The sequence below is a fragment of the Mesoplodon bidens genome (assembly GCF_964165515.1).
Source record: "Mesoplodon bidens genome assembly, chromosome: 19".
NCBI lineage: Eukaryota > Metazoa > Chordata > Mammalia > Artiodactyla > Ziphiidae > Mesoplodon > Mesoplodon bidens.
Window position 1 is genome coordinate 6759154 of NC_138179.1, and position 27439 is coordinate 6786592.

Sequence of the window (27439 nt, forward strand, 5' to 3'; positions counted from 1 at the left end):
GGCAAAATCTAAGACTTGAAAGCTCAAGATGGTAGTGAATCCCTGGGAATCTTTTCTTGCAGAACTTCTGCCAAGTTCTCCATGTGAATTCAGAACTACAGATTGAGAGGTAAAATGGAATATGGTGAACATTTTGAAATGTTCTACAAGGAATATATTGCACATGCAAGTGACCTTGGCCTCTTGATATCAGTAGCACATTATTTACATAAGTACAGGCATATCTCATTGTACTGCACTTCGCTTTATTGTACTTGGCAGATAATGGTTTTTTTACAAATTGAAGGTTTGTGGCACCCTTAAACGTTAAGTCTATCAGTGCCATTTTTCTAGCAACATTTTCTCACTTTGTGTCTCGGTGTCACATTTTGGTAATTCTCACAATATTTTAAACTTTATTATTATATTTCTTATGATGATCAATGATCTTTGATGTTACTGGTACTATAGGCTCAGATGATAGCATTTTTTAGCAATAATGTATTTTTAAGGTACGTACATTGCTTTTTTAGACATAATACTGTTGCATACTTAACAGACTACAGTATAGTGTAAACATAACTTTCACATGCACTGGGAAACCAAAGATTTCATGTGACTTGCTTCATTATATTTGCTTTACTGCAGTGGCCTGAAGCCAAACCCACAATATTTCCGAGGTATACCTGTATGTATTTGCTAATGAACTTGATGAGGTGACTTGGAATAATATCAGCTTATTACTAAAGGTACAAATATACATTTACCACAATTCTAGAATCAAAATTACAACATGTTCTAACAAATTTTTTTCTGTTTAATGATTTTATTATCAAAATGTGCCCGAGACAAAATTGTTACTACAGGATTATTAAATATTTGGAGCTATAGGGTCATTGTAGGTTTTTAAGAAGTCTGGAGGCAGAACATCTACTTCAGGATAAAGTTAGAAGTGCTGTTTGAGCTCTATTCAAGCTATTTATAGTAAATAACCTTTGAAATGTTAGTTTCTAGGGAAACGGGCATTTAATGGAAACCATTATCTCTCAGCCATGTTAAAGGAAATGTTCAGGCTTTGCTTAACAAGATATTCAGGGTGTATTGCTCTATTAACAACTAGTTCAGGTAAGTCAATTCCCCATGCCCCCAAGAACATATAGTTAAGAGTATAAAAGTCCAAAGGGCACACTGGGTTATTTGAAGGGTTCACATAAGCAAAAACAAAAGAGAAAGGAAGAGAGTCTGTGGTTTCGGCTCGTGGTAAAAGAAAATTAACTGTTGTGAAAGTATTCCCGAGTCATCTAAACTGATACTAATTCTACAGTTTCCAATATCTTCCTGTGTATACACTAGAAGACATCAATCCTGGACTGAAAACTAAAGAGCCCTCATTCTCAGGGTCCTGTAGCTATAACCAGAAATTCTGTTTAATGTTGTTTGAGGTGTTTTTTTTTTCTTTCAGAGCGGCCCACCAGAACTGTTTCAGGAATGACCTTTTGTGAAGGTAAAAGGTTGATGTCTTAAAAACTTCCTTACTTTGCCACCCCCTACTACAGAGAAAAAAAAATCTTACTGAGTGATACATTTCAACAGTCCCCAAACCATGTAGTGTCTTATAGGCTTGCATTCAGAATGCCTGAGTTTGTATTCTGCTTTTTTTTTTCTTGAGTAAATGTACTTTTAACTAAAATCAACAATCTTCCTCCACAAAAACCACCCGGTCCTTAATAGTGTTCCTTGTCATTGTGAATGGCACTACCATCCATTCAGTTGTGCCAACCACAAACTCTTCCTTGTAACCAGCCATCAGAAACTGTTGGTCTTCTGTATTTACTATCATATATGTCCATTTCTATCTCTATTGGCCTGACCTTAGTCTAAATTAGCACTATGCAATGCTATAAAGGTGATTAGGTAAAATAACTTTATCTGGATGGACCACTGCAATATCCTAACTTCGTCTCTCTACTTTCAGTATGTTCTTCACTTGGTAGCTTAAAACCCTTTATGGCTGCTTCTTGCTCTAAAGATAGATAACAAAAGTCTCAGATGATCTGTCCTCTGCCTACTTCTCCACAAGCCCCAGAATGGGCCTTTCTCCTGTGTTCTAGCCTCCTAGGCATTTGAGTTCTTTGAAAGTCCCACGGTTATTCTTCCCTTAAGGCCTCCCCCTACTTAGCACGTATACCCTTGCCTCAGATCCGGGCCCCTTGTTATATACTCTTATTGTTATATATTCTTATTGTAACACACTATATGGGGACTTCATAGTGGTTTTTGCAGTTTATAATTGATTGCCTCTGCTACCAAATGACTCCATGAGGGCAGAAATTTGGTCTATTTTGCATACAGTTCCAATGCAACACTTAGCATGTAGTAAGGCACTGTAATATTTTTCGTATAGACTTATCGTAACATACCAGAAATTACAGAACTTAGCTTCAGTGTGAGTTTTGCAAATAATTTAAATGAAGTTATAAAATTTTAATTACTTGGAACTTTTTTCACATTAGTAGAAGTAGTTTGGCGTCACTGGATTAGGATTCTTGTACTAGTTTTGCCACCTTCTTGCTTGTGACTTCAGACAAATCATTGAACCACTTCGAAGTCTCAATTTGCTCATTTGTACATGAACCGAACCGTAACCATATCTTCCTAACCAGCTACGTGAACCTCCAAGGAAACTGCAAAAAACACTTTGAAATTTTTAAAATACAAATGTGAGGGATGATTAATATAATACCTATGTTCTCTAGAAGAGTCAAATCCAGAATGAACTAAGGCTTGCAGGAGAGAAAAGATGCTTAATGGCAACAACAAATACGTTTCTAGCAAGAGCAAGGATGCAAAAGATACAAAGAGTAAAGTATTTAGTACTCAAGCTTTGTCTCCCTTCTGTCCCAAACTAACCCCCACTAAAAAGATATCAGCTTGAAGGGTCTTCAGGCTCTAAAATGTAAAATAACATAATGGAGTTAAAATCTGAGACAGTTAACTGATTTAAAGGAGTCTCAAGTCTCCACACCCAAACGAAGTACATCCTGGGTGCTGAAAAAACTTGCAGATATGAATTCAGAAACACTGTAAAAATGAAGGGTTCTGAAAGAGTGGAAATTACTACTTGCCCAGTTTTTAAAGTTTAAAAAATTTATGTCCTAGAAACTACCAACAAATTTACTTGACTCTAGGAACAAGATCATCAGAAGCCAGGATAAAGCACTATTCGTTCAATAAACGAATTGATTATCTACCCTAGTAATGAGATACAAACCTTTGACCTTAAGCCCTCAGTCTACGGAGAAACATATTTGTATAAACAGTTTGATAAGCCCTCTAAAGTGGTATGAATGACAATGCAGTGCATATACAAGAGGGAATAGCTGAAATCAAGCTCATATTTTATTTTCACAGCATTGATAAACTGATCATGGAAATCCACATTCAGCAGGTTATTTAAGGTTTCATAATTCATGCTTGAATTCATTTAAAAAATCAATAGTAAGTGCCATACTGTGTGTCAAGGACAAAGAAATAAATATGAATCCTGCCCTCAAAGTACTTACTTTCTGGTGAGAGGGACAGACAAAATTCTAACAATTACAGGGTAATATATGGAGTACTAAAATGGAAAGAAGCAAAGGGTGGCTCGGGAGCACTGAAGAAGGGTACTTCAGTCTAATGAAGAGACAGGTGATTTGTCAGGAAAGGATTCCTTACAGGGGAACGCTAGAAGGGAGACTTAAAGGCTACTTGGGGGTTACTACATAAAAAGAATAAAAGGCATTCCACACAGAAGGAACAGTAGGGGAGAAGACCCATGAATAACATGAAGGATTTGGGAAACAAGCAGTTCAAACTGACTAAAATGGAGGCACCATGGTGGGACATGGCAGAAGTCTAGGCTAGAGAGTAGTCAGACCACAAAAAACTGTCTTTTGAGTGGCACCTTAAAGAAAGTGAACTTTACCCCTAAGCAGGGAAGTGTTTTAGTAGTTGGGATGATTCATAATTGGTGGAACAATTATACCCAAAAAGGCTTGATTGGTGGAGCTATGTCACCTTGGAGGGATGTCTCTGATGTTATGCTACAGAACCTTGGCTGGACCCAATTGTACTCAACAATTTACCTATAAAATTAATGTAGGGCTTCCCCGGTGGCGCAGTGGTTGAGAGTCCGCCTGCCGATGCAGGGGACACGGGTTCGTGCCCCAGTCTGGGGAGATCCCACATTGCCGCGGAGCGGCTGGGCCTGTGAGCCATGGCCACTGGGCCTGCGCGTCCAGAGCCTGTGTTCCACAACGGGAGAGGCCACAACAGTGAGAGGCCCGCGTACCACAAAAAAAAAAAAAAAAAAAAAAAAAATTAATGTAGATATATGTTTAGCCAAAGCAGATAGCCAGTATAAAAGAAGAGTCCAAAAGGTTTTGACAGGCAGAAACAATTGAAGAAATTTTGTAAAAGAGACACACTGTTGAGTATAATTATAAAAAGAGTTCCATGTTGAGAAAACTGGAGCTAGATATCTCCTGAGATCCCTTTACTTTTGAAATTCCATGATTCTATTTCCAAAGAACATTGGTGCTCCTTTAAATACCTAAGTCTTCTAATTTGTTAAAGCTCATTTACTGGGCAATAATTTACATAAAAGCACCTAGTATACCTGAAACACAGTAGATACTGTTTTTTTCTTTTTTTGTTTCTCTTTTTCTTTCTTCCCCAGTCTGATTGAAAAATAGTTAAAGGAGGAAAGAATAAATCAAAGTAAGCCAGTCAGAGGTGAATGTTTACTTCATCCAGGACTTAAAGTATAGGAACTATATAACATGTTTCATCAAATCTAAGACACCAGTAATTGCAAAACATTTTATGTACCACTAAGAAAAAAAAAATGCTGTCGAGTACAACTTAACAACTAGTAATTGTAAGATGTCCCAGTTTCAGAGATGTTAAAATGTGAAAAAAAAGTCATCATAGAATTGATAAAACATATCTTTTCATGAGGAGAAAAGGTAACGAGCCTCAGTACCACATTGGTCTTAAAAAGGGATTATTTCCTCAAACATTTAATAACAAAAAGGTATGCCATAATTATATAAGATACTCTTGATAATACTTTGATAAGATACTCCTTTGATAATCAAAGGTTAATTTCTAGCATTATTTACCATTCTAGAAATTCCCGAATCTGCCTAAGTAAACATCTGATCTGCCAAGTCTTTAAAAATTGGTTTTAGTATAGTTAGGGAGTAGGCCTCAGAGGAAGCCGATCTAAAACTCAAAAGCTCATGAATAAATCTTTTTTCACTAGGATTTCTGAGTTCTATAGAATGATTACAAAAATGATTTCACTGGCAAACATTACAATGTAGATTTGAAAGACTTTTGTTGACTAAGTGGATATGAGGGGGAGAGGTTGGAGTCTAGGATGATTTCCAGGTTTCTAGCTTGAGCAACTCTGGGTGTTAGAAATATTCACTGAGAGAAAAATTGGAAGAGAAAGGTACTTGGAGGAAGATAAGTATCAGTACTCATCACCATTACACTTTAGATATCTCATTCAGGTAGGATGTGATTTGCTGTTCTCTACAGATCAAGATGGATGTACATGTTGTATCTCCATTAGTGATTACAGGATCATAAACAGAATTGGAAGAGATCTTAAAAATCACTTAGTTCGGGGCTTCCCTGGTGGCGCAGTGGTTGAGAGTCCGCCTGCCGATGCAGGGTACACGGGTTCGTTCCCCGGTCCGGGAGGATCCCGCATGCCGCGGAGCGGCTGGGCCCGTGAGCCATGGCCGCTGGACCTGCGCGTCCGGAGCCTGTGCTCCGCGACGGGAGAGGCCACAGCAGTGAGAGGCCCGCGTACCGCAAAAAAAAAAAAAAAAAAATCACTCAGTTCATATCCACCTCCTCCTCTCATTCATCCCCCAAACCAGTGTTTGAATTCCCTTCACTCTTGTGAAATGATCATCCAGGGAGAATGAAATTGCTTAACCTCTCACTCTCGATTCCCACAACTGTAAAATGGAAATAATATTACCTACCTCAGAGAATTAAATCAGATAACAGATACAAAGAACTAGTGCCTAGCAAGTGTTCAGTAAGTAGGTCCTTAATAGATTATCAGCCTAAAAAGTGACAATGTTGTACAGTTTGTAACCCATTGTGAAATTGATTGTGAAATCAATTTTAGTGTGCAGTGACCAGCAATTTAAAGAAGTGAAATAGAATACATAACATGTAATATGTGTATTATTTCATAAAACGTTTGTTTCCATGTAAATGTGTATATACATGTATATCTGTGCTCTGGGTCACAATGTGAAATGTATTACTGTGGGCCAGGTGGAAAAAAGTTTGAGAAACACTGCAACACACATTAGTTCTTTGCTTCCTTTGCTGATTTTTCGTGTTGAAAGCAGACCTTATTTTTAGAGAGATTATCCCTTTGTCAAAGCTTTAGAAACTATTAAGTATGAAGTACTGTATCTCTGCAAAATATTTTTGTTTCAGCTCCTCGCATAATATCTGCCGAATAGAAGGTGTTAAATACACATCGGTTGAATCAGGAACCAGAAATAATATGAAAATATATAGAGACTAGAGGTTCTCAGTCTACTGGGTGATCAAAACTCCTTTGAGAAGTTGTTGCAAGTTTTGGACCCTCTTTCCAGAAGAACTGTCAAACACAATTTTGCACGGATTCTAGAGATTTCCTTAAACTCCATCCATCGTCCTCTAAGGATCTATGATTCCTGAGAACCCGAAATGAAGATGTTTAATTTATGACTGTGTGTTGAGGTCGAGAGCAGAAGGCGGCTTGGGATTAGATTGCTTTTTAAATTCTCCAACAAATCTTAGGATTATAAAACTGGTGCTGAAAGGGCACCACAGTTCTAGAGGCAGAGATGGAAAGAAATGTGTACAGTCTGGTTCTAATAGTGTTCTGGTCAAAGGATAGTGGGGGCAACTTTAACTTTTCTTTTTTATTATTATTTATTTTTGGCTGCCTTGGGTCTTCGTTGCTTCTTGCGGGCTTTCTCTAGTTGCGCTGAGTGGGGGCTACTCTTCGTTGCGGTGCGCCGGCTTCTCATTACAGTGGCTTCTCTTGTTGCGTTGCACTGGCTCTAGGCGCGCGGGCTTCAGTAGTTGTGGCTCGCGGGCTCTAGAGCGCAGGCTCAGTGGTTGTGGCGCACGGGGCTTAGTTGCTCCGCGGCATGTGGGATCTTCCCGTACCAGGGCTCGAACCCATGTCCCCTGCATTGGCAGGCGGATTCTTAACCACTGCGCCACCAGGGAAGCCCCAACTCTAACACTTCTTTTACACATGTTGTCATTTGAATGCCACGGTAGTCCTGTGATGAGGAAACTGCAGTTCGGAGGGACTTAATGATTTATCTCAAAGGATTCAGCTGGTATGCTCTGGAAAAGAGACCGCAAACAGCACTATCCTACAACTCCCAGGGGGAAGTTGGGTAGCGCACACAGAGGCGGCGGAAAGGGTGGAGCCGCCCATGCGCGCCATTGCATCATCGCCGACGTCTCCGGGTTTCCTTTCGCAGCCACCCTTCTTTTCAGTCCAGTACGGTGGCCGACGGGAGCCAGACGCTGGGGATGAATGAAGGTGCTGTGTGCAGGTTGAAACAGTCTCCTCCGCTTTCCCCTGCCTTCAGTCCGGGCTGTGCCTTTGTGCGGTGTCCTCATCCAGCCCCCATCGCACCGCTGGCCGGATTGGTCCCGGCGACTGGGTTTTTGCTGCCCAGGTCGACTCAGGGCACAGCCAGGGCTGGGGAATCGGGATTATCGCCTAGGCCCAACTTCGGACCGCGCTCTAGATTTCTACCGCGTCCCGCCTCTAGTCCCGCCTCTAGGGCGCCGAATCCCCGTGGGGTCCCGGGAGGTTGGAGGGTAGATCTTAAGGTATGAAGCTTTCACTTCTCAGGCATCAGAGCGTTTCGGGGTCCATGTCCGCAACCTGCCCGACTTTTCTCAGCCAGAGGGATTGGTTGGTTTTCGTTACGCCCGGGGCCAGACCTATGAGCACACATGCCTTGGCGCCTCGGCTCTTGTCAGCCCGCCCCTCTGTTAAAAGGCCAGCTCCTTGTGCTTAAAAGCAAAACGTTTCTGCCCAGCCTTCTGTTACCCACGTTTCTTCTAGTCCGTGGGTCTCAAAGGGGATGGCTTTGGCGACCTGCTTTTTCTGTTTCTGATTGCTCATGAAGACACAGAAGTGCCCAAGTGGGACTCAGCTTTCTCCCACAGCTAATTGCACCTCCACAGCTGTTTTTTTTGTTTGTTTGTTACTAGTAACACAGGGGATATAAGATAGTGTTAAGGTCTCCAGGGCGTTGAATCTGTCATAACTTCTGGCTAGTGAGGCGATTTACCAGTGCTTCCACCGACTCGTGGAGGGTGGGAAAGAGAAGCCTAACGGTTCTTCACATATGTTGGGTAGGCGTGTGAAAATAAAGAGGTACAAAAGAGGAGCGTCCTTAACTATGCTGTTCTCTTACTTGCATTGTGGCACTAATAGGACTGGTACAGTGGAGAAAGTATTGGACTGGGATTTAGTAGATGAGGGTTCAGCCTTGGATTTTGCCACTGACTAGTAATACTCCTCTGGGCCTGTTACTTAATCTCTCTGGGTTTCATATTCCTTCTTTGCAAAATGGGAGTATTAGAACAGAAGGTCCCTAAGTCTGAAAGAGACATTAATATACTCTGTTTTCTTTCTCATTTTCCAGGTGGCAGTTGAAACATAGGGAGCCTTTAATTGTGCCAGGAATATTGCCAACATCAGGGCCTATGAAAGATAAACCACATTTTTCAGAGGTTTTAAAAAGAGGGGCACTCATACATGTGGAGTTATACCCCTACTTTTTTTTTTTAACCACTAGGATCAACAGTGATAATGACCGAGTGTACAAGCCTTCAGTTTGTCAGTCCTTTTGCTTTTGAGGCAATGCAGAAGGTGGATGTTGTTCGTTTGGCATCTTTAAGCGATCCAGAATTAAGACTTCTCCTGCCCTGCTTGGTGCGGATGGCACTTTGTGCTCCTGCTGACCAGAGCCAAAGCTGGGCTCAGGATAAAAAACTCATCCTTCGCCTTCTCTCTGGAGTGGAAGCTGTCAACTCCATTGTTGCTTTGTTGTCTGTGGACTTTCATGCTTTAGAACAGGATGCCAGCAAAGAACAGCAGCTTAGGTAATGTAATACTATATAATATGTGGATTGATTGGTATTTACTTCGATTTGCTTAAAAGGAGAGAATCAAATTTTTTTGGAGATTTCAGGGCTTCTTATTGCAGTGCACTCTTCCAAAAAAGAGAAGATTGGGAATCTGAACTTTGGAGAGCATTTTTTAAAGTTATTTATTTATAATTAAAATTCTAGGGTTTTTTTTTTTTTTTTTTTTTAAGCGGGTCTCTCACTGTTGTGGGGCACAGGCTCCAGATGTGCAGGCTCAGCAGCCATGGCTCACGGGCCCAGCCACTCCACAGCACGTGGGATCTTCCCGGACCGGGGCACGAATCCGTGTCCCCTACCTCGGCAGGCAGACTCCCAACCACTGCGCCACCAGGGAAGCCCTCTAGGGTCTTTTGAATTCCATATTGTAAAATGTTGTGCTGAGAACTTTGGCTTATACACTGTTGTGCTCAGGCTAAACTGATTAGGCCAATTACTCTCAGTGGGAAGGGGGTAGGGTAAATTCCCCTAGAGCAGAAGGATTTATTGGAATCTCCTGAGAGGCTTTTATTTTTATTTATTTTTATTTCTTTATTTTTTTGGCTCTGCCACACGGAATGCAGGATCTTAGTTCCCCAACCAGGGATCTTAGTTCCCCGACCAGGGATCTTAGTTCCCCAACCAGGGATGGAACCCTCACCCCCTGCAGTGGAAGTGCGGAGTCTTAACCATTGGACCTCCAGGGAAGTCCTGTAGGAGGCTTGTTAAGCTTGTACTGAGCCCCCCAAATTCTGAACATTTGTTTTGTCCTTCCTCCCACATTGTGGATCCAGTAGTGAGCCACTGTTGTTAATGGAAGTGGGTGTTAACTGTCAGTTGTAATGGGGTCTTTACACAGGTTGTGAATCTCTGAAATAGACAAACTAAATATTTCAGAAGTAATACATTCATGAAATATATGAAAAGAATTCATACATTCTTTTGTAGATTATGTCTGTAAAAGGTCATTTTTATGCTTTTATTTCTGTGCCAGTGTTCTCATAATTGTTTTACACGTTTGTACTTTATTAGGCATAAACTTGGAGGAGGCAGCGGAGAGAGCATCCTGGTATCACAGCTGCAGCATGGACTGACTTTAGAGTTTGAACACAGTGATTCACCTCGTCGATTGCGTCTTGTGCTTAGTGAACTTTTGGCAATTATGAACAAGGTGCGTCTATTTTAATCACAGCTCAAAATATGCATGACTTGATGTCTACATATAGAAGGTAGAAACAGGCAAGAAGGCAGGCAGGTTGCATCCTCTCGTACACATGTTTCTATTTGTTGTGTAAGTGTCTTCCTTTCAAAGGCTTGAAAGGATATTAAATGACTGCTTTTTTTTTTTTTTTTTTTTTTTTTTTTTGCCGTACGTAGGCCTCTCACCGTTGTGGCCTCTCCTGTTGCGGAGCACAGGCTCCGGACGCACAGGCTCAGTGGCTATGGCTCACGGGCCTAGCCGCTCCACAGCATGTGGGATCTTCCCAGACCGGGGCACGAACCCGTGTCCCCTGCATCAGCAGGCGGACTCTCAACCACTGCGCCACCAGGGAAGCCCTAAATGCCTGCTTTTAAAGGCTGTTTCTAATTTCTATTTTCTCTAATTTATGCCTATTCTGCATTCTCTATCATAAGGTTTTTTTCTGTATAGAGTCCATTCAACAGCTTCTTGATATTTAGAAAGATATATAGCTCAAGACTTGTATAAATGACAAAATTTGAAAATATCTCTATAGGATATAATTTCTCCCATAAAATGTTGTGAAATATGTATGTGATTCCTAAAATATGTGTGAGATTCCTTTAGATACTGATTGAATTATGTACCTCATACGTAACGGTGACTGGGGAGTATCAAAGCTGAATTGAACGTGGGATATTTGGCTAGCTTCACTCACTAGATGACTGAATTGTTCCTGTATACTAAAGAAGGCTATTCAACCTCTCATCTCAGCAAAATGATAGGTTACTTTCTTTCTTTTATTTAAAATTTTTTTTTTTTTTTTTTTTGCGGTACGCGGGCCTCTCACTGTTGTGGCCTCTCCCGTTGCGGAGCACAGGCTCCGGACACGCAGGCCCAGCGGCCATGGCTCACGGGCCCAGCCGCTCCGTGGCATATGGGATCCTCCCGGACCAGGGCACGAACCCGTATCCCCTGCATCGGCAGGCGGACATACAACCACTGTGCCACCAGGGAGGCCCTAAAAAATTTATTTTATTTTATTTTTATTTATTTATTTTTGGTTGCATTGGGTCTTCGTTGCTGCACAGGCTTTCTCTAGTTGCGGCGAGTGGGGGCTACTCTTCCCTGCAGTGCGTGGGCTTCTCATTGCGGTGGCTTCTCTTGCTGCAGAGCATGGGCTCTAGGCATGTGGGCTCAGTAGTTGTGGCACGCAGGCTTCAGTAGTTGTGGCTCATGGGCTCTAGAGTGCAGGCTCAGTAGTTGTGGTGCACGGGCTTAGTTGCTCTGTGGCATGTGGGATCTTCCCAGAGCAGGTCTCAAACCCATGTCCCCTGCATTGGCAGGTGGATTCTTAACCACTGCACCACCAGGGAAGTCCCTATTTATTTATTTTTATTGAAGATTTGCAATGTTATATTAATTTCAGGTGTACATAGGTTACTTTAGGTCATGGACTTTTGGGTGATAATGGTTAATTGAAACTCTGAATTTTAAATTTGTGAATGTTAGCAGTTACCATACAGAGAACTAAATTGGATCCTCATATTAAGATGTCTTATATAAGATTGGGCCCAGAGTTTGAGAAGCAAATGTTTTTTACTTTGATTGGGCCCAGAGTTTGAGAAGCAAATGTTTTTTACTTTGAGAATCTCAAGGTTAGTTAATTTATAATAAATAAAGTTTAGTTTTGTCAATTGTGGACCAAAAAAACCTAAATTCTGTTTCCAAAGAAAATACTGATGGGGGGGGCGGATTTAGTTAGTTCTAGATAGTTTTTAAGATGTGTTACAAATCTTAATTTTTTTTCTATTACAAAGTTCTTTACTTCAGCTCTTTTCTACTATACTGATAGTCTTTAATTTTTTCTTTTTCTTTTATTTTTGATTTTTCTTATTTTTTTTGGCCACACCATGTGGCTTGCAGGCTCTTAGTTCCCTGACCAGGGATCGAACCTGGGCTGTCAGCAGTGAAAGCACAGAGTCCTTACCACTGAACCACCAGGGAATTCTTGACAGTCTTTATTTTAACTAATATTTTCCTACATCTTTTTCTTAATACTGTACTTGATGCCTCTAATGAAACAAGTGACCTGCCTCCTCTGAGAGGTTTCCAGTTTTTCAGTTCAGCACCCTTCAGCATATGGGAAATGTAGCAATGAAACTTCTGTAGGAAATTTTCAGAAAAGTTAATTGGTACTTTTGATGACCTAAATTTTTATTCTTTGTTTTTCCCACACTTCATTTAGAACATGAATTTATAGCTGTTGTACTGCTTTAAGTTTATAGATTTTTAGCTTTTTTTTGAACTACAACTTATGTAGGTGGCATTCTTAGTTCATTTCTTTGGCTTGTCTTATCTTTAATTCCAGATGCCTCCAAATATTTGTATAGATATAAATTATCAAGACTCATATTGCATGTCTGGAATAATAATGTGACTTGACTAATTGTGGTTAAATTGGTACAAATTCATCCAATACTGCATATTCTACTATAGTGTATTAATGACTTATTAAGAGACATGGTCTGTAAGCTCAAAAAATAATTACAAAAATAGTAAGGGGTCTAATTCATTACCTGAAATTAAGAGAGTTCATCATTTCTTTTTTCTTTTTTTTAAAGGTATCTGAGTCCAGTGGAGAATTTTTTTTCAAGTCATCTGAGCTATTTGAGAGTCCAGTCTATTTGGAGGAAGCTGCAGATGTGCTTTGTATTTTACAAGCAGGTACTATAATGAGTGCTAAGATAAACTTCAGATATAGTTTCTTGTTAAATGATACTGTGTAACTTCTTAACCTGGAGTGTTGTGCTATTTTAAGGTTCACCTAATTCAGAATGTACCTTAAAAGTTTAGGTCAAAAATGACTAATAGTAGGACAATGATTAAGTAAATTATATTATTTCCATAGTATAGCATACTGTGCAGCCATTAAAGTGGTGTATTTGAAGAAATTTAATCATTTTGGAAAATGTTCACAATATGTTAAATGAAAAAAAGCAAGTGGCAAAATGGTAAGTAGAATATAATCCCAGTTTTGTTAAAAGTAATACCCATAGGGGGATTAAAATAAAACCTTTCAAATTATTAACTTTGAGTGATGGGATTAGAGCTGATTTTATTTTTATTCTCTGCACTTTTTGTATTTTCTGGGCTCTTTATAATAGGTATGCATGATCAGAATTAAAAGATAGAGGACATAAAAATGCAGAGAAAATTGTCATGAAAGTAACTCTTTTGACCAACACTGTCCACCACAGCGATGGTAGTGTTCTGTGTCATGCTGTCTAGTACAGTAGCCACTAGCCACATGTGGTTATGGAGTACTTGAAATGTGGCTAGTGTGATTGAGGAATGAAACTATTTTTAATTTAATTTAATTTTAATTTAAATAGTCACATGTGGCTACTGGCTCTCCTACTGGACTGTTCAGCTCTAGACTATGAAAAGAAAGTACTTTAATTTAATTACTTTTAAATGACAGTGGTGAAATGTCAAAAGATGTTTAATGTATAATTCAATGAAATATCACTCCTTAGTAGTAACACTGATTTTGTTTTCTTATAGAGCTCCCATCCCTGCTTCCTATAGTTGATGTAGCTGAAGCCTTGCTCCATGTTAGAAATGGTGCCTGGTTCTTGTGTCTGTTGGTGGCCAATGTTCCTGATAGTTTTAATGAAGGTAAATGTAATTTTAAAATGGGATATTGAAGAGATTTGCTTGGGCATGTACAGGCCTTTTTTTAAAATAAATTTATTTATTTATTTATTTATGGCTGCGTTGGGTCTTCTTTACTGTGCACAGGCTTTCTCTAGTTGCGTCGAGTGGGGGCTACTCTTCGTTGTGGTGTGCGGTCTTCTCATTGCAGTGGCTTCTCTTGTTGTGGAGCACGGGCTCTAGGCACGCGGGCTTCAGTAGCTGCGGCATGCAGGCTCAGTAGTTGTGGCTCGCGGGCTCTAGAGTGAAGGCTCAGTAGTTGTGGCACACGGCCTTAGTTGCTCCACGGCATGTGGGATCTTCCGGGACCAGGGCTCGAACCCGTGTCCCCTGCATTGGCAGGCAGATTCTTAACCACTGTGCCACCAGGGAAGCCCTGGGGGGCATAATTTCTAACCTTGTCACTCACTCTTTGTGTGATCTCCATCAAGATGCTTAACTTCTCATTTGAAAAATGGAGGTATTGATAATATTGCCCTTTTGTTTCTAAGAGATTTACCGAATATTACACGATAGGTTTAGGTTAACCTTTCAGCTCTTTAAAGATGTCATTCTGTTGTCTATGGTAATTTTTATCTTTATTCCTCTGTACATGTTCCTTTTTTTCCTCTGGCTACTTTTATTTGTTTATTTTTTTATCCCTTCTGGCTACTTTTAAGATTTTCTCTTTATCATTGGTTTTCAGAGATTTGATTATGATGTGTCTTGGTATGATTTTCTTAGTGTTTATCCTGCTTGGGGTTTATTGAACTTCTGGGTTTATAGTTTTCATCAAGTTTGGAAAAATTTCTTCAAATATATATATTTGTCTTTCATTCTCTTTTTCTGAGACATTACAAGTATGTTTGACTATTTGATGTTCCACAGGTCACAGTTCGTTTTTATGAGTCTCTTTTCACTCTTGGCTTTATTTTGATCAGTTTCTATTGCTATGTTTTCAAGTTTCCTGATCCTTTTCTTCTGTAGTGTCTAATCTGCATAAATGAGTGATTCTCAAGACTGAAAAAATTGTTTCTGATATCCTACTTACAAAGCTTAAAGTAATAGAGCCTATTAAATCTTCAGTTTGTAGGGGCCTGATCAAAAATGGGGAACGACAAGATGAAGAGAGTCTTGGAGGAAGGCGGAGGACGGATGCCTTACGCTTCTTATGTAAAATGAATCCTTCTCAGGCCCTGAAGGTCCGAGGCATGGTGGTAAGAGATCTTATTATTTTTCTGAGACAAAAGCCTTTATATCAGGACCAGGAACTCTTCTCAAGATGGTTTTAGAATATTATAGAGATTTGGAATTATAGTTATAGACTGGATGTATTACCTTCTTCTCTGGGTTTTTATGTTTTATGTTATGTCCCCCCCCTAAACTTTAGATGCTTTAGATTCTGGCTCATCCTGGCCCTTTTCCTTATGATATTGAATTCAGTTTGTTTTCTTTGCTCTGTTAGGTGGAAGAATGTCACTTGCCAGGTCTTGGAGTGGCTTTGACCTTGGATCATACTAAAAATGAAGCTAGTGAAGACGGAGTGAGTGACTTGGTTTGTTTTGTTAGTGGTTTACTTCTTGGAACAAATGCGAAAGTCCGGACTTGGTTTGGAACTTTTATCCGAAATGGACAGCAGGTGAGGGAGAAATACGTGTATAGACCAAGGATCAGGCTATTTTAGTAGTTAGTAAGAGAGGAAGAAACACTTTTAGAATGATGTCATTAAGCCCGTGCTTCTCAAACTTCTTAGTCTCAGGACCTCCTAACATTTAAAATAAATCATTGAGAACTCCAAAGAGCTTTTGTATAGGCTTTTTTTTTTTTTTTTAATTTATTTATTTTTGGCTGTGTTGGGTCTTTGTTGCTGCGCGCAGGCTTTCTCTAGTTGTGGCGAGCAGAGGCTACTCTTCACTGCGGTGTGTGGGCTTCTCATTGCTTTGGCTTCTCTTGCTGCAGAGCACGGGCTCTAGGTGCATGGGCTTCAGTAGTTGTGGCACATGGGCTCAGTAGTTGTAGCTTTCAGGCTCAGTAGTTGTGTCGCACAGGCTTAGTTGTTCCACAGCATGGGGGATCTTCCCAGACCAGGGCTCGAACCCGTGTGCCCTGCATTGGCAGGCGGATTCTTAACCACTGCGCCACCAGGGAAGTCCCTGTATAGGATTTTATCTATTGATATTTATCATACTAGAAATGAAAACTTCAGTTTTTGAAACATTTATTTATAATTCATTTAAAAATAACAATAATAATCTCATTAAATGTGACTATAACATATTTTTTAATGAAAAATAACCATATTTTCCAAAACAAAAATTTACTGAAAAGAGTGGTATCATTATGCATTTTTTCAAGTCTCTAATGTCTGGCCTTTGGAAAAACTGCGCTGTATACTTGTGGGAAAATGAGTAAAAAAGGTCTGTAATGTTAAGGAAATATTTTTGACCTTCTGGACCCCCTAAAGAGTATTGGTAATCTCCAGGTTTCTGGGTCAGCCACGTGAGAACTGCTACGTTAGGTTGCTACATCAGGTCATCAATACAAGTTGTTATTGTAGTCTGTAATTTTAATATGTGTGTGTATATTATTATTATTATTATATTATTGTGGTAAAATATACATCATATAAAATTTACCATTTGAATCATTTTTAAGTGTACAGCTCAGTGACATTAAGTACATTTACAATGTTGTGCAACTATCATCACTATTCATTTTGAGAACTTTTTCATCATGCCAAACAGAAACTCTGTACCCATTAAACAATAATTTCCCATTCCTCCTTCCTCCCAGCGCCTGGTAATCTCTTTTCTACTTTCTGTTTCTATGAATTTGCCCATTCTAGGTACCTTGTATAAGTGGTATTTCTCTTTTTGAGTTTGGCTTATTTTCCTTAGCATAATGTTTATTTTATTTTATTTTTGGCTGCGTTGGGTCTTTGTTGCTGTGCGTGGGCTTCCTTTAGTTGCAGCGAGCGGGGGCTACTCTTCATTGTGGTGTGCGGGCTTCTCATTGCGGTGGCTTCTCCTGTCGCAGAGCATGGGCTTTAGGCGCGCGGGCTTCAGTAGTTACAGCGCGTGGGCTTAGTTGCTCCACGGCATGTGGGATCTTTCCGGACCAGGGCTCGAACCCATGTCCCCTGCTTTGGCAGGCGGATTCTTAACCACTGCGCCTCCAGGGAAGTCCCTAGCATTATGTTTTTAAGGTCCATGCATGTTGTAGCATGTGTCAGAATTTCCTTCCTTTCTAAGGCTAATATTTTATTGTATGTATCTACTACATTTATCCATCCATCTATTGATGAATATATATTATATTTTGCAACAGTTTTTAACTTGCAAAATATTGTACTTTTTCAAAAAGCATCTCATGGTAACTCTGTGAATAGAGTCCTGTCCCTACAAAGAAACTAATGCAGAATGGTTTTTAACTTGTTGAGGTTAGTGAGCTTGACAGTAACATGTGTACTGCTTAGACATGTGTACTTCAGTCTATTTTTTTATGCCATAAATTCACCATACTTTTCTGTATCCAAGTTTTACTTTACTTCTGGCCCATTTGAAAACTAATTTTAAACTTTGCTTTTGAAAAGGAAGTGACTATTTCTAGTATTCCTTCTGTGTGTCAAGCACTGTGCTAAGCCCTTGGTATGATCCTCTTGTTTGTAATTGTTCTTTGTGTGCAATAAACTTTTCTTATTTGACCCTTATATCATTAATAAAACAGGCTTACCATATTTTACTTTGATACACTCTAAAAATAATAACTAACTTTTGCCTAGTCCTTTACAGTTTAAAACTGCTTTCATATTTATTATCTTTGTTCATTCATCTATTTAACAAATATTGAATGCTTGCTGTATGTCAAGCACAATATGTCAGGCCCTGATGAGTAAGAGATGACTGGACGTTATCCCTGCCTGAAGAACTGGGAGGTGGTAGACTTGTAAACTCCTAATTAGAGCACTCCTGGGAGTTAAATATTATTAATAAGATATTCATCTCCTTGTCATTTAAGACAAGGGGTTCAGAGAGGTTAACTTATATGCCTGAAAGTACATAATCAATTAATAGCAGAGCTTTTGTTTCCACCCAAGCCCTTCTGTCTTCACAGTCTGAGCACTTTGTACATATGACTCCACTAGTCATTATGTATTTGAAAGCATCATTTACATGATATTTTACATCTCAAATTGTTATTAATTTAGTATTTTCTGTACAACCAGTCCAAATTAGGGTGAGTAGAGTATTTGTCAAATCCACTGAATTTGCTCGATGGATTAAAATGAGATTCTGCAGTTATGATAGCCTCAGCCTCCTCAAATGGATCAGTTTCAAGTGTTTAAGTGGAGAGCTTTGTTTGAACTTCCTCCTGACTTAGTAAGTGCTCCATGCTTTCTTCCTTTTGTGGCCCATATTTTCCTCTTACAGAGAAAAAGAGAGACCAGTAGTTCTGTCCTTTGGCAAATGAGAAGGCAGCTTCTTCTGGAGTTGATGGGCATTCTTCCCACAGTAAGAAGTACCCGCATTGTGGAAGAAGCTGATGTGGAGATGGAGCCCAATGTGTCTGTGTATTCGGGGCTGAAAGAAGAGCATGTTGTGAAAGCCAGTGCACTCTTACGTCTGTACTGTGCTTTGATGGGGATCGCTGGACTCAAGTATTCAATAATTTGATATTTTACCTTTTTGTCCTTTTACTTTCTTGTTTCTAATCCCAAGAAAGTGGGCCACAGGCCTTTTATTCAGAGGATTTGGGTTTTCTACTGGGCTTAGGTAGTGAGCTCGCCTATATCAAGAATGAAGGCCTAAGGCAAACATTCCTAGCTGGGATGTATCCATCTATTTTGGTCTGATTGTAAATAGAATTATGTAAATATGGGAGGAGCGAGAGCAGTTTAAGAAACCTATGACTCTACCACAGCTTGACATGACTATCATGAGTGATCTGTGAGTTATCCTTTACCTAGCCCATGCAGCTAGTTGAAGTAAATGTGTTCTGTGTTTCCTTTTACAACTGAGATCATAGATTGTTTAAAATGGATATGATATGATTATTAAGCACGAGATTTCTTAGTCACTGGACTACATCGTTTTGAATACTGTCCTCAACTGTTATACATATAGTCCTCACTTTGCATGTCTCTGTTAACACGAGTTTCAGTTACCACACTTTAGTTAAATAACACTGCTCCCTCAACAACTAATGTATCAGTTACCATGATACATTAACCAAATTATTGTATAAAGTACAAACTTTGCTGAGAGCTTTTTAAGCCACAAATCACTGTGTAAATAAAAGAGGCACATCATGAGCAGTGACCAATCACATCATTTCTTTTAAAATCTTTCAGTAACTAGTCAATGTACAACTATTACTCAGTTCAGGAACAGACAGCAAAGTGAGTAGTAGTATCATCTCCGTGTCTCTCAGTGCATAAGCCCATGTGATATTTTACAGGAGTGGATAACTGAAAGAGGGAATTGGCCAATAAAAATGAAAGTGTAGCAAAGAAGCAAAGTAGTTAACACTGGAAGTGACATTTGAGCCAAACATAAATAGAAGAAATAGCTGACTGTGAGGATGTTGACAGTGCTGCCATTTGAGAGACCCTAGATACGTAGCCAGGTGAACTTAGTGAAGACGAACTTGAGGAAAGTCATTGTGACAAAAAGGATGAAGACCAGAGGACTGATGCTGGCAAAAATCTTCACATTAAAGGGACTCTCAGATATTTCATGACTGGAAGTACAAAGGATAAAATGTTGGAAGCTGATCCAAACTTAGAAGGGGGTGTGATAATTCATCAGGCTTAGAGAAGATGCTCACTCCATATTATAAGTTATTCAATGAGAAGGTGGCAAGGGCTGTTCAAACTACTCTTGATAAATCTTTTACAAAGAAAACACTTTAATTCCCAATGTTTCTAATATATCCAATTATAGAATGCTGTATAAATATTAGTTTTACTATTTAAAAAAATTTCCCTATGCATTGTAACCAACAGAGTTTTTAATGTCCTGACAAAAATTTTAAAAGTCGTGGAACAGTTGTAATTTTCCCCATTGATTATTAAGATCTTGATGCAGTTTCAGCTTGCATCGTTATTTTTATGGCCCCACACTACTGTGCAAAGTGAGGACTACCTGTATTTGTGTCTGAGGAAAAACACTGGTTGTGAATTCAACAGTTTTGCTTTTGACATCTTAAGCTAGTAAAGATTTTATAAATAGGGAGGTACATTATAAAGCTCAAGATTTGTATCAGAAAGGTTAAGCTGTTGAGGAGTCCCTTCTTCTTCCTTCTCTCAACTGAAAAAAGTAAAACCTAATAATGTATTCCTTTTTTAGACCAACTGAGGAAGAAGCTGAGCAATTACTGCAGTTGATGACAAGCCGTCCTCCTGCCACACCAGCTGGGGTTCGCTTTGTTTCACTTTCCTTCTGTATGCTCCTGGCCTTTTCTACACTTGTCAGGTACCCAACTATGTAATTGTACTCTTTTCTCAAGGTCTGCTTTTGTTTATTTATTAAAACACAGGTATAAAATTAATTAGGAGCTTACTACAAAATGTTCTAAGATAGGGACATTGGTATTGTCATTTAATAAAAGGATATCAGTAGTATCTCCTGTATGCCAGTTATTTTAGTTGTCTTTATCAAAGTTTCATGTACCTATTGTTTACAGGAGTCAAAGTAGTTCTTCAATTCCCCCCCTCCCTGTTTCCACTTCCCTCGAGGCAGCTTCTTTCAGTTCCTTCAGCTGATTCTTTTGGTTTTTACTACCACATCTGTATTAACACGTTTGTGTTTGCTACATCCTGATTTTTCGTTTTAGGAGTATTTGTTGACTTCCCACTGTGAGAATAAGGACTTAGTTCTCTCTTCTCTCTCTGTCCTCAACATATCTACACATCCTTTCTATCTTCCCATTCTCCCAGTACAGTTATTATTTTGCTTTGACCAATACATAGTTGTTTATGTTACACTATTGGGAGCTCAACCAGGCAGTAGATGATTACTTTTCTTTTGCAAAACTTGTTTCTCCATTAATAATTACCCTGTGTTTTTGTTCTTTGTTTTTCATTTGCTCTGTATTTTATGTGCTTACGTTAATGCAATCTCAAACTCTCTGCCAATCTAAACCTCCTCTCAAGATGTTCAGACTCATTAGATATTCTGCCAGTTTCATTCTCTTGAGGAAATCTCTCCTGGAACATTTTGACCTCCCATCTGAACTGGTTACCTCTGCACCTGGTACACAGCTCTCATCCGGGAATTGCTCTTCACTATTATTTTGGGGACTTGCCCGAGCTGTCCTTTGTTGGGTCTTCTGTTTCCTGCATCTTATGTCTCCATCTTTTTACTTTTTTCTTTGATTTATTTATTTAGTTATTTATTTGGCTGTGCCGGGTCTTAGTTGAGGCACTCGTGATCTTCCTTGTGGCATGCGGTATCTTTAGTTGCAGCACGTGGGATCTTTAGTTGTGGCATGTGAGATCTTTTAGTTGCAGCATGTGGGATCTAGTTCGCTGACCAGGGATTGAACTGGGCCCCCTGCATTGGGAGCATGGAGTCTTAACCACCAGATTACCAGGGATGTCCCTCCATCTTTTTTCATTTGCTCCCTCATTTTGCTTCTTTAGAATGGGTATGTGAGAGTAAATTATTTTAAGACTGGGTATTTCTGAAAATGTCTTTATTCTGCTTTGACACTTGATTGATAGTTTGATGGGGTATAGAATTCTAAGTTGGAAATAATTCCCTTTGAGAATTTTGAAAGTCTTGCTCTATTGTCTTCTAACTTCCAGTGTTACTGTTGAGAAATCTGATGACATTCTGATTCCTGGTCCTTTTTGTGGCTTGTTCTTTTTAAATAGGGAGTCATGTAGGATTAGCCTTTTGTCCCTAGGGTTTTGAAATTTCTGGATGATATGCTTTTGTATGGGTCTGTTTCGTCTTTCATGTTAGGTTTTTTTTTTTTTTTTGGCCACGCCACATGGCTTGTGGGATCTTAGTTCCCCGACCAGGGGTCGAAACCAGGGCCCTGGCAGTGAGAGCTCTGAGTCCTAACCACTGGACCTCCAGGGAATGCCCTCATTCTAGGCATTTAGTTAGCCCTTTTAACCTGGGAACTCAGTGTTCAGTTCTAGGAAATTTTCTTGAACTAATTTGTTGGTAATGTCCACCACATGGGTTTTCTCTGTTTGAAACCTCCTCTTATTTGGATATTGGGCTTCCTGAAATTATCATCTTATCTTCTTATTCTTTCTTATTTTCCTTATCTTTGTCTTGTTCTGCATTTAAAAAAACAGCTTTTTTGAAACACAATTTACATACCATAAAATTCACCCATTTTAAAGTGTACAACTTACATTGCCTCCTGAATAAAAAAAAAAGTGTACAATTTAATAGTTTTTAGTATATTTACAAAATCATGCAACCATTACCACAATCTAATTTTAAAACATTTCAGTCACCTCAAAAAGATACTGCCTATACTGCCTTTTAGGATTTGTTCTCAACCTTGTCCTCTAATCCTATTTAGTTTTTAATTTCTAAGAGCTCTTTTTTATTCTGACCGTTTCCTTTTTATACTGTCTACTGCTTCATCGTGGCATGGTTTCTCTGATACTAATCATAATGATTGAAGGGGTTTTATTTGTTCGGTTGCTTTTCTCTAAGTTTCTTTTTTTCTGCCTTTTTTTCTGTATTTTTCAAGTGAGAAGCTTTTTTTCAGAGGTTTGGTGATTCTTGATTGTCTGTTCATATTTAAGAGTGGGAAACTAAAAAGCAGGTTAGGACTTCTGGATGCGTAGATGGGAAACTCTTGGGCTTTTCAGAGTCTTAGAGAAGACTGTTGTCTTGCTTGGGGAGTGGAGGCCTATAAATAAAGTGAGGGTTAAGGGCTGGGAGGTCTCAGACTGCAGTATAATCATTCACATAATTCTTCTACTTTCAGAAAGGTGCTTTAGATATCCCTGATTGTCCGTCAGTTCAGAGACACCCTCTTTTACCATATCCAGAGAATAGATCTCTAGTCTCCTCTCTACTGGGGGATGGATATTCATCTAGGTGTGTAGAATGGAGGTGATTTGGAGGTCTATTGCTCATATAGACTGTCTGTATTTAGTCTCTGTCTTCATTCTCACTCCCAGAACTGCCTGGAGTTGTCAGTTTCTGAGGCCTTTGGGGATTCTGTGGTATAAGTGGTAGATTGGTTTTCCCACCTGTCAGTTTAGTATTCTGCTTTCTCGGGTCTGCTAAGTCTGCTAAGTCAGTTATCACTCAGTTATTGGCTCTGGCTTCCAATATTTTGTGTTGTTGTCCCTCATCATCATCCTATGCATTTATGCCTTTTAAGAAAATCCCTTTAATGTAGTTTGAATTGTGTGTTTCAGGAAGGTATGAAATTAAGTACGTGAAATGAAGTACTTTCTTTTCTCTTTACCTGAAGTAATTTCTTTCTCTTTTAAAAAATTTATTTTATTAAAGTATAGTTGATTTACAATGTTGTGTTAGTTTCTGGTGTATAGTAAAGTGATTCAGTTATATATATATATATATGAAACCTGAAGTAATTTCTAAGCATTGTCTCTAATCCTCATTACTTCTGTAAGGTGGGTATTTTTATCTTTATATTATACGTAGGAGAGCTAAAGTTCAAAAAGATTATTTAAATTTCTTGTTCAGGGTCACACTAACAGTGATTAGCAGAGATGGGATTCCCACTCAGATCTGGCAGACTCTAAAGGCTGTAATCTTTCTACTACATAACACTGTCTTTTATTAGTGGAATGATTTAGGTGTGGTTGAGAATGACCTTTTTAATTTTCTTAGCTTTGGGTAGCAGGCTTTGTAGTTGCTTTTTGTTTTACCTGTTTACACTGCAATGAAGTAGAAGGAGATCAACGAAAATTACTTTTACAAATCAAAATTATTCCCTTTAAACAAGTCATTCTTGTTGGTGTGTTTTTATAACCATTTTTCATATCTGATGAGCCCCTGGCTGTTTCTTTTTACTTTTTGAATAGTGATCATTTTTTTCTCTGTCATTTTGAGTTCTGCTCAAAATGCTTCTATAAACTAAATTTCATTTTCCAGGTAAAAGATGGTCTGAGTTATTACTGTCCTTGTACTCAGTTTGTGACTTTTTGATGATTAAGTTTTAACACTAGATTTTTTTCTATATGAAATAAGTATCAGCTGTTAGTATGTACAGTTATCCTAACATTTTAATCCCAAAGGACCTTTGTTTTTCCAAGGAATGTGAGGATGTTTACTCTCTCCAACCTTCAAATGCAGTAACTGAGACTTTGAGAGGGTTTGACTATTCATATTCATAGAGAAAAGTAAAGGTTCTCATTCTTCTTCTGTAGAACTGCTTCATATCTCACTGACAATTAATGGCCAATTCAACAAGCCACTATTGTGAGGAAAAAATAATTTCTACCAAAAATAATTCCAGAATGATTTTTTATTCTTATGCCAGTATATCTGACTTAAACCAGTGACTTCTGATTTGTTTTATATAGTACGCCTGAACAGGAGCAGCTAATGGTAGTGTGGCTAAGTTGGATGATAAAAGAAGAAGCTTATTTTGAGAGGTAAGATGACTTTTTGTTTCAGTTAGCTGAGTAAGTTTTTCTTACCCCTTTCTTTGGAAATTCATATTTTCTTTTCTGTTTCAACAGTACTTCAGGCGTCTCTGCTTCTTTTGGGGAGATGTTATTATTGGTTGCTATGTACTTTCATAGCAACCAACTTAGTGCTATCATTGACTTGGTCTGTTCTACTTTGGGGATGAAGGTAATTTCCTTTTATCTTCTTTCTAAAGATGGTGTTTCTAAGCTGGACATTTTCTTATAATGTTAAGTAAATAGATTGTTTTCATTTTGAAATAATTTTAGTTGTTTAATAGTTTGAAACTATCAAGAGCTCTTAGAAAAAAATACATTATGAAAACACTATTCACAAGAATAATAGATGTTCTATGTAGAAAGCTTGGAAAACACAATAAAGAAGGGAAAGATATAATTCCATGTTCAGAGATATCAGGTACTGTTAATAGTCTGGTATCTGTTCTTTCTTTAAATTGATATACATATTTTGTAATTTTAATGAACTTACCAATACATGATAAGCACTTCCTCATATCCATAAATATTCTAATAGAATATAATTTTTTTTTTTTTTTTGCGGTACGCGGGCCTCTCACCACTGTGGCCTCTCCCGTTGCGGAGCACAGTCTCCGGACGCACAGGCTCAGCGGCCATGGCTCACAGGCCCAGCCACTCTGCGGCATGTGGGATCTTCCTGGACCGGGGCACGAACCACTGCGCCACCAGGGAAGCCCTAATTTTTAATGGCTGCATTGTAGTTCATCATATGGACCAATCATGATATTCTTAATGGATCTTTTCTTATTTGCCATGTAGATTTTCCAGTTTTTGAATAATGCTCAGATGAATATCCTTATGTATGTAAATATACACATAGGCACTCATACATGCATATCTTCAAACACTTTTCGGATTATTAGGATGAAGTTCTAGAAAGCAGTACTAAGTAAAAGTATGGTGATGTTAAGCTGTTTCATGTGTATTGCCATATTATCTTCTAGAGAGATTATACCAGTTTAACTGTTCTCATTAGTGAATGAGAGTGCCTATTTTCCTAAACTCTCACCATCACTGGGCATTACCATTCTTTTTACTCTTTGCAAATATGGTGAAAAATCATCTTACTTATTTTGCATTTCTTTGATTACTAGTGAAACTATTGTTATTATTATTATTTTTTATAGTTACAGTTTATATAGAGGTTTTTTTAGGTAGTTTTAAAAAATCTATGTGTTTTAGCTGGTTTATTTCTTTTGTGAAAGGCTTATTGACGTCCCAGTTTTTCTATAGGGATTTTTATTGATTTATTTTTCCTTTTACTGATTCAGAAGGGCTCTTTATATGTAAATGATATGCTGTTATGCCTTATATAGCATATTGGGTTGGCCAAAAAGTTCCTTCAGGTTTTTCTATAACATCTTATGGAAAAACCCAAAGGAACTTTTTGGCCAACCCAATATTTCATTGATTTCAAGACATATTTTACCCAGTATTGAAACTGGGATTCATTTTACAGTCGATGTGTAATGTTAATGTGGTAGTGTTTCACCTCTTTTTTCTTGAAAAGCTACTATTAAATCTGTGGTGCATCTTATAATCCTTATTATCTTTAAAAGTGGAGAAGTACAATATAATATGCCGCAGTTGATTTTTCCCAGTTTTTTTTGCCATGTGAAAATTATTATTTTCTATGTGTGCAATATATTAAGTATTTCTTTTGTGGTTCTTACTTTGTTTTTCTGCTTAGAAATGTTTTTCTTTCCTTAGGTTTATAGAAACGGTCACCTATATTTTCTTCTAGTGTTTTTGCGGCCTCATGTTTTAAAGTTAAATTTTTAATACATTTGGAGTTGATTTGGGGTATGGTGTCATGTGCAAATCTTTATAGGTATTATCCAGAAAGATAGCTATCCTACCTCCATTTATTGAATAACCCACTTCTTCCCACTGACTTGAAATGCCAATAATGGTATATTTACTAAGTACTTTTATATGTTGGTTCAATTTCTGAGGAAAATCACACTTTAATGTTGGGTTTGAGAAGCTACTTCTGAAATAGAGTATTTGAACATTAATTTTATATATCACAGTCATTTTAGATAATAAATTTACCAGAGAAAATTGTGCTTTATATATTTTATTTTCACATGCTGTTGAAATTCTTTTGGTTGTTTTAGATTGTAATTAAGCCAAGCTCTTTGAGCAGGATGAAGACTATCTTCACACAGGAAATTTTTACTGAGCAGGTACTTCTTTTAACTTTATTCTTAGGTACTTTTTAAACTTTCTTTTACAACATTCTTTGGGGAAAAACCTGTATGTTTCAGTTTAGGAGCATTATATAGTTTTTAAATTCCTTTTTAGTTTCCCGTGATGATTTATTTAATCTTAGAAACTTCTGTAGAGAAAAATCCTATTTAAAGTTTACTTTTAAAGCTATTTGCTACATACAAAAGCATGTAATAAATAAATTTACATATTTTGGAGACTTTGAATAGATACTTAAGAATATAGTCTTAGATATTGATGGTAGGGATCTCACATAGGGTAATCAACTGGTATTGTCAGGAGAAAAATAACATAGAAACCTATTTAAACCTTTTCAGCTGTGAGGTGCATGTCTAACTAGATGATAAGCTAGAGTCTAAATTCCTTATTCTAGTATTTACCTGTTCTTATTTAGTTTCAGCACTTTTGTCCATGGGTAATCCTAATGATATTTTATTTTTCCAGTGATGGAG

The 27439-nt window shown here is 38.3% G+C and overlaps 1 protein-coding gene across 5 annotated transcripts in view; it reads left to right on the plus strand.

Moving 5' to 3' along the window:
- The first annotated feature begins 7531 nt into the window (after positions 1-7531).
- Positions 7532-27439, plus strand: part of INTS2 (integrator complex subunit 2) — a 53162-nt gene continuing 33254 nt past the window's right edge. Inside the window, exons 1-12 of one of the 5 annotated variants that reach the window (XM_081220013.1) lie at positions 7532-7603; positions 8724-9183; positions 10237-10375; positions 13009-13111; positions 13952-14065; positions 15167-15297; positions 15546-15719; positions 18511-18737; positions 20428-20553; positions 24612-24683; positions 24771-24885; positions 26876-26944. In XM_081220013.1, coding sequence (XP_081076139.1) covers positions 8891-9183; positions 10237-10375; positions 13009-13111; positions 13952-14065; positions 15167-15297; positions 15546-15719; positions 18511-18737; positions 20428-20553; positions 24612-24683; positions 24771-24885; positions 26876-26944 — 1563 coding nt within the window. In that variant the 5' untranslated portion in view covers positions 7532-7603; positions 8724-8890. Of the gene's footprint in view, positions 7617-8723; positions 9184-10236; positions 10376-13008; positions 13112-13951; positions 14066-15166; positions 15298-15545; positions 15720-18510; positions 18738-20427; positions 20554-24611; positions 24684-24770; positions 24886-26875; positions 26945-27439 lie in introns of all 5 variants that reach the window. The other 4 variants (XM_081220012.1, XM_081220011.1, XM_081220015.1 and 1 more) reach the window with 4 other exon arrangements.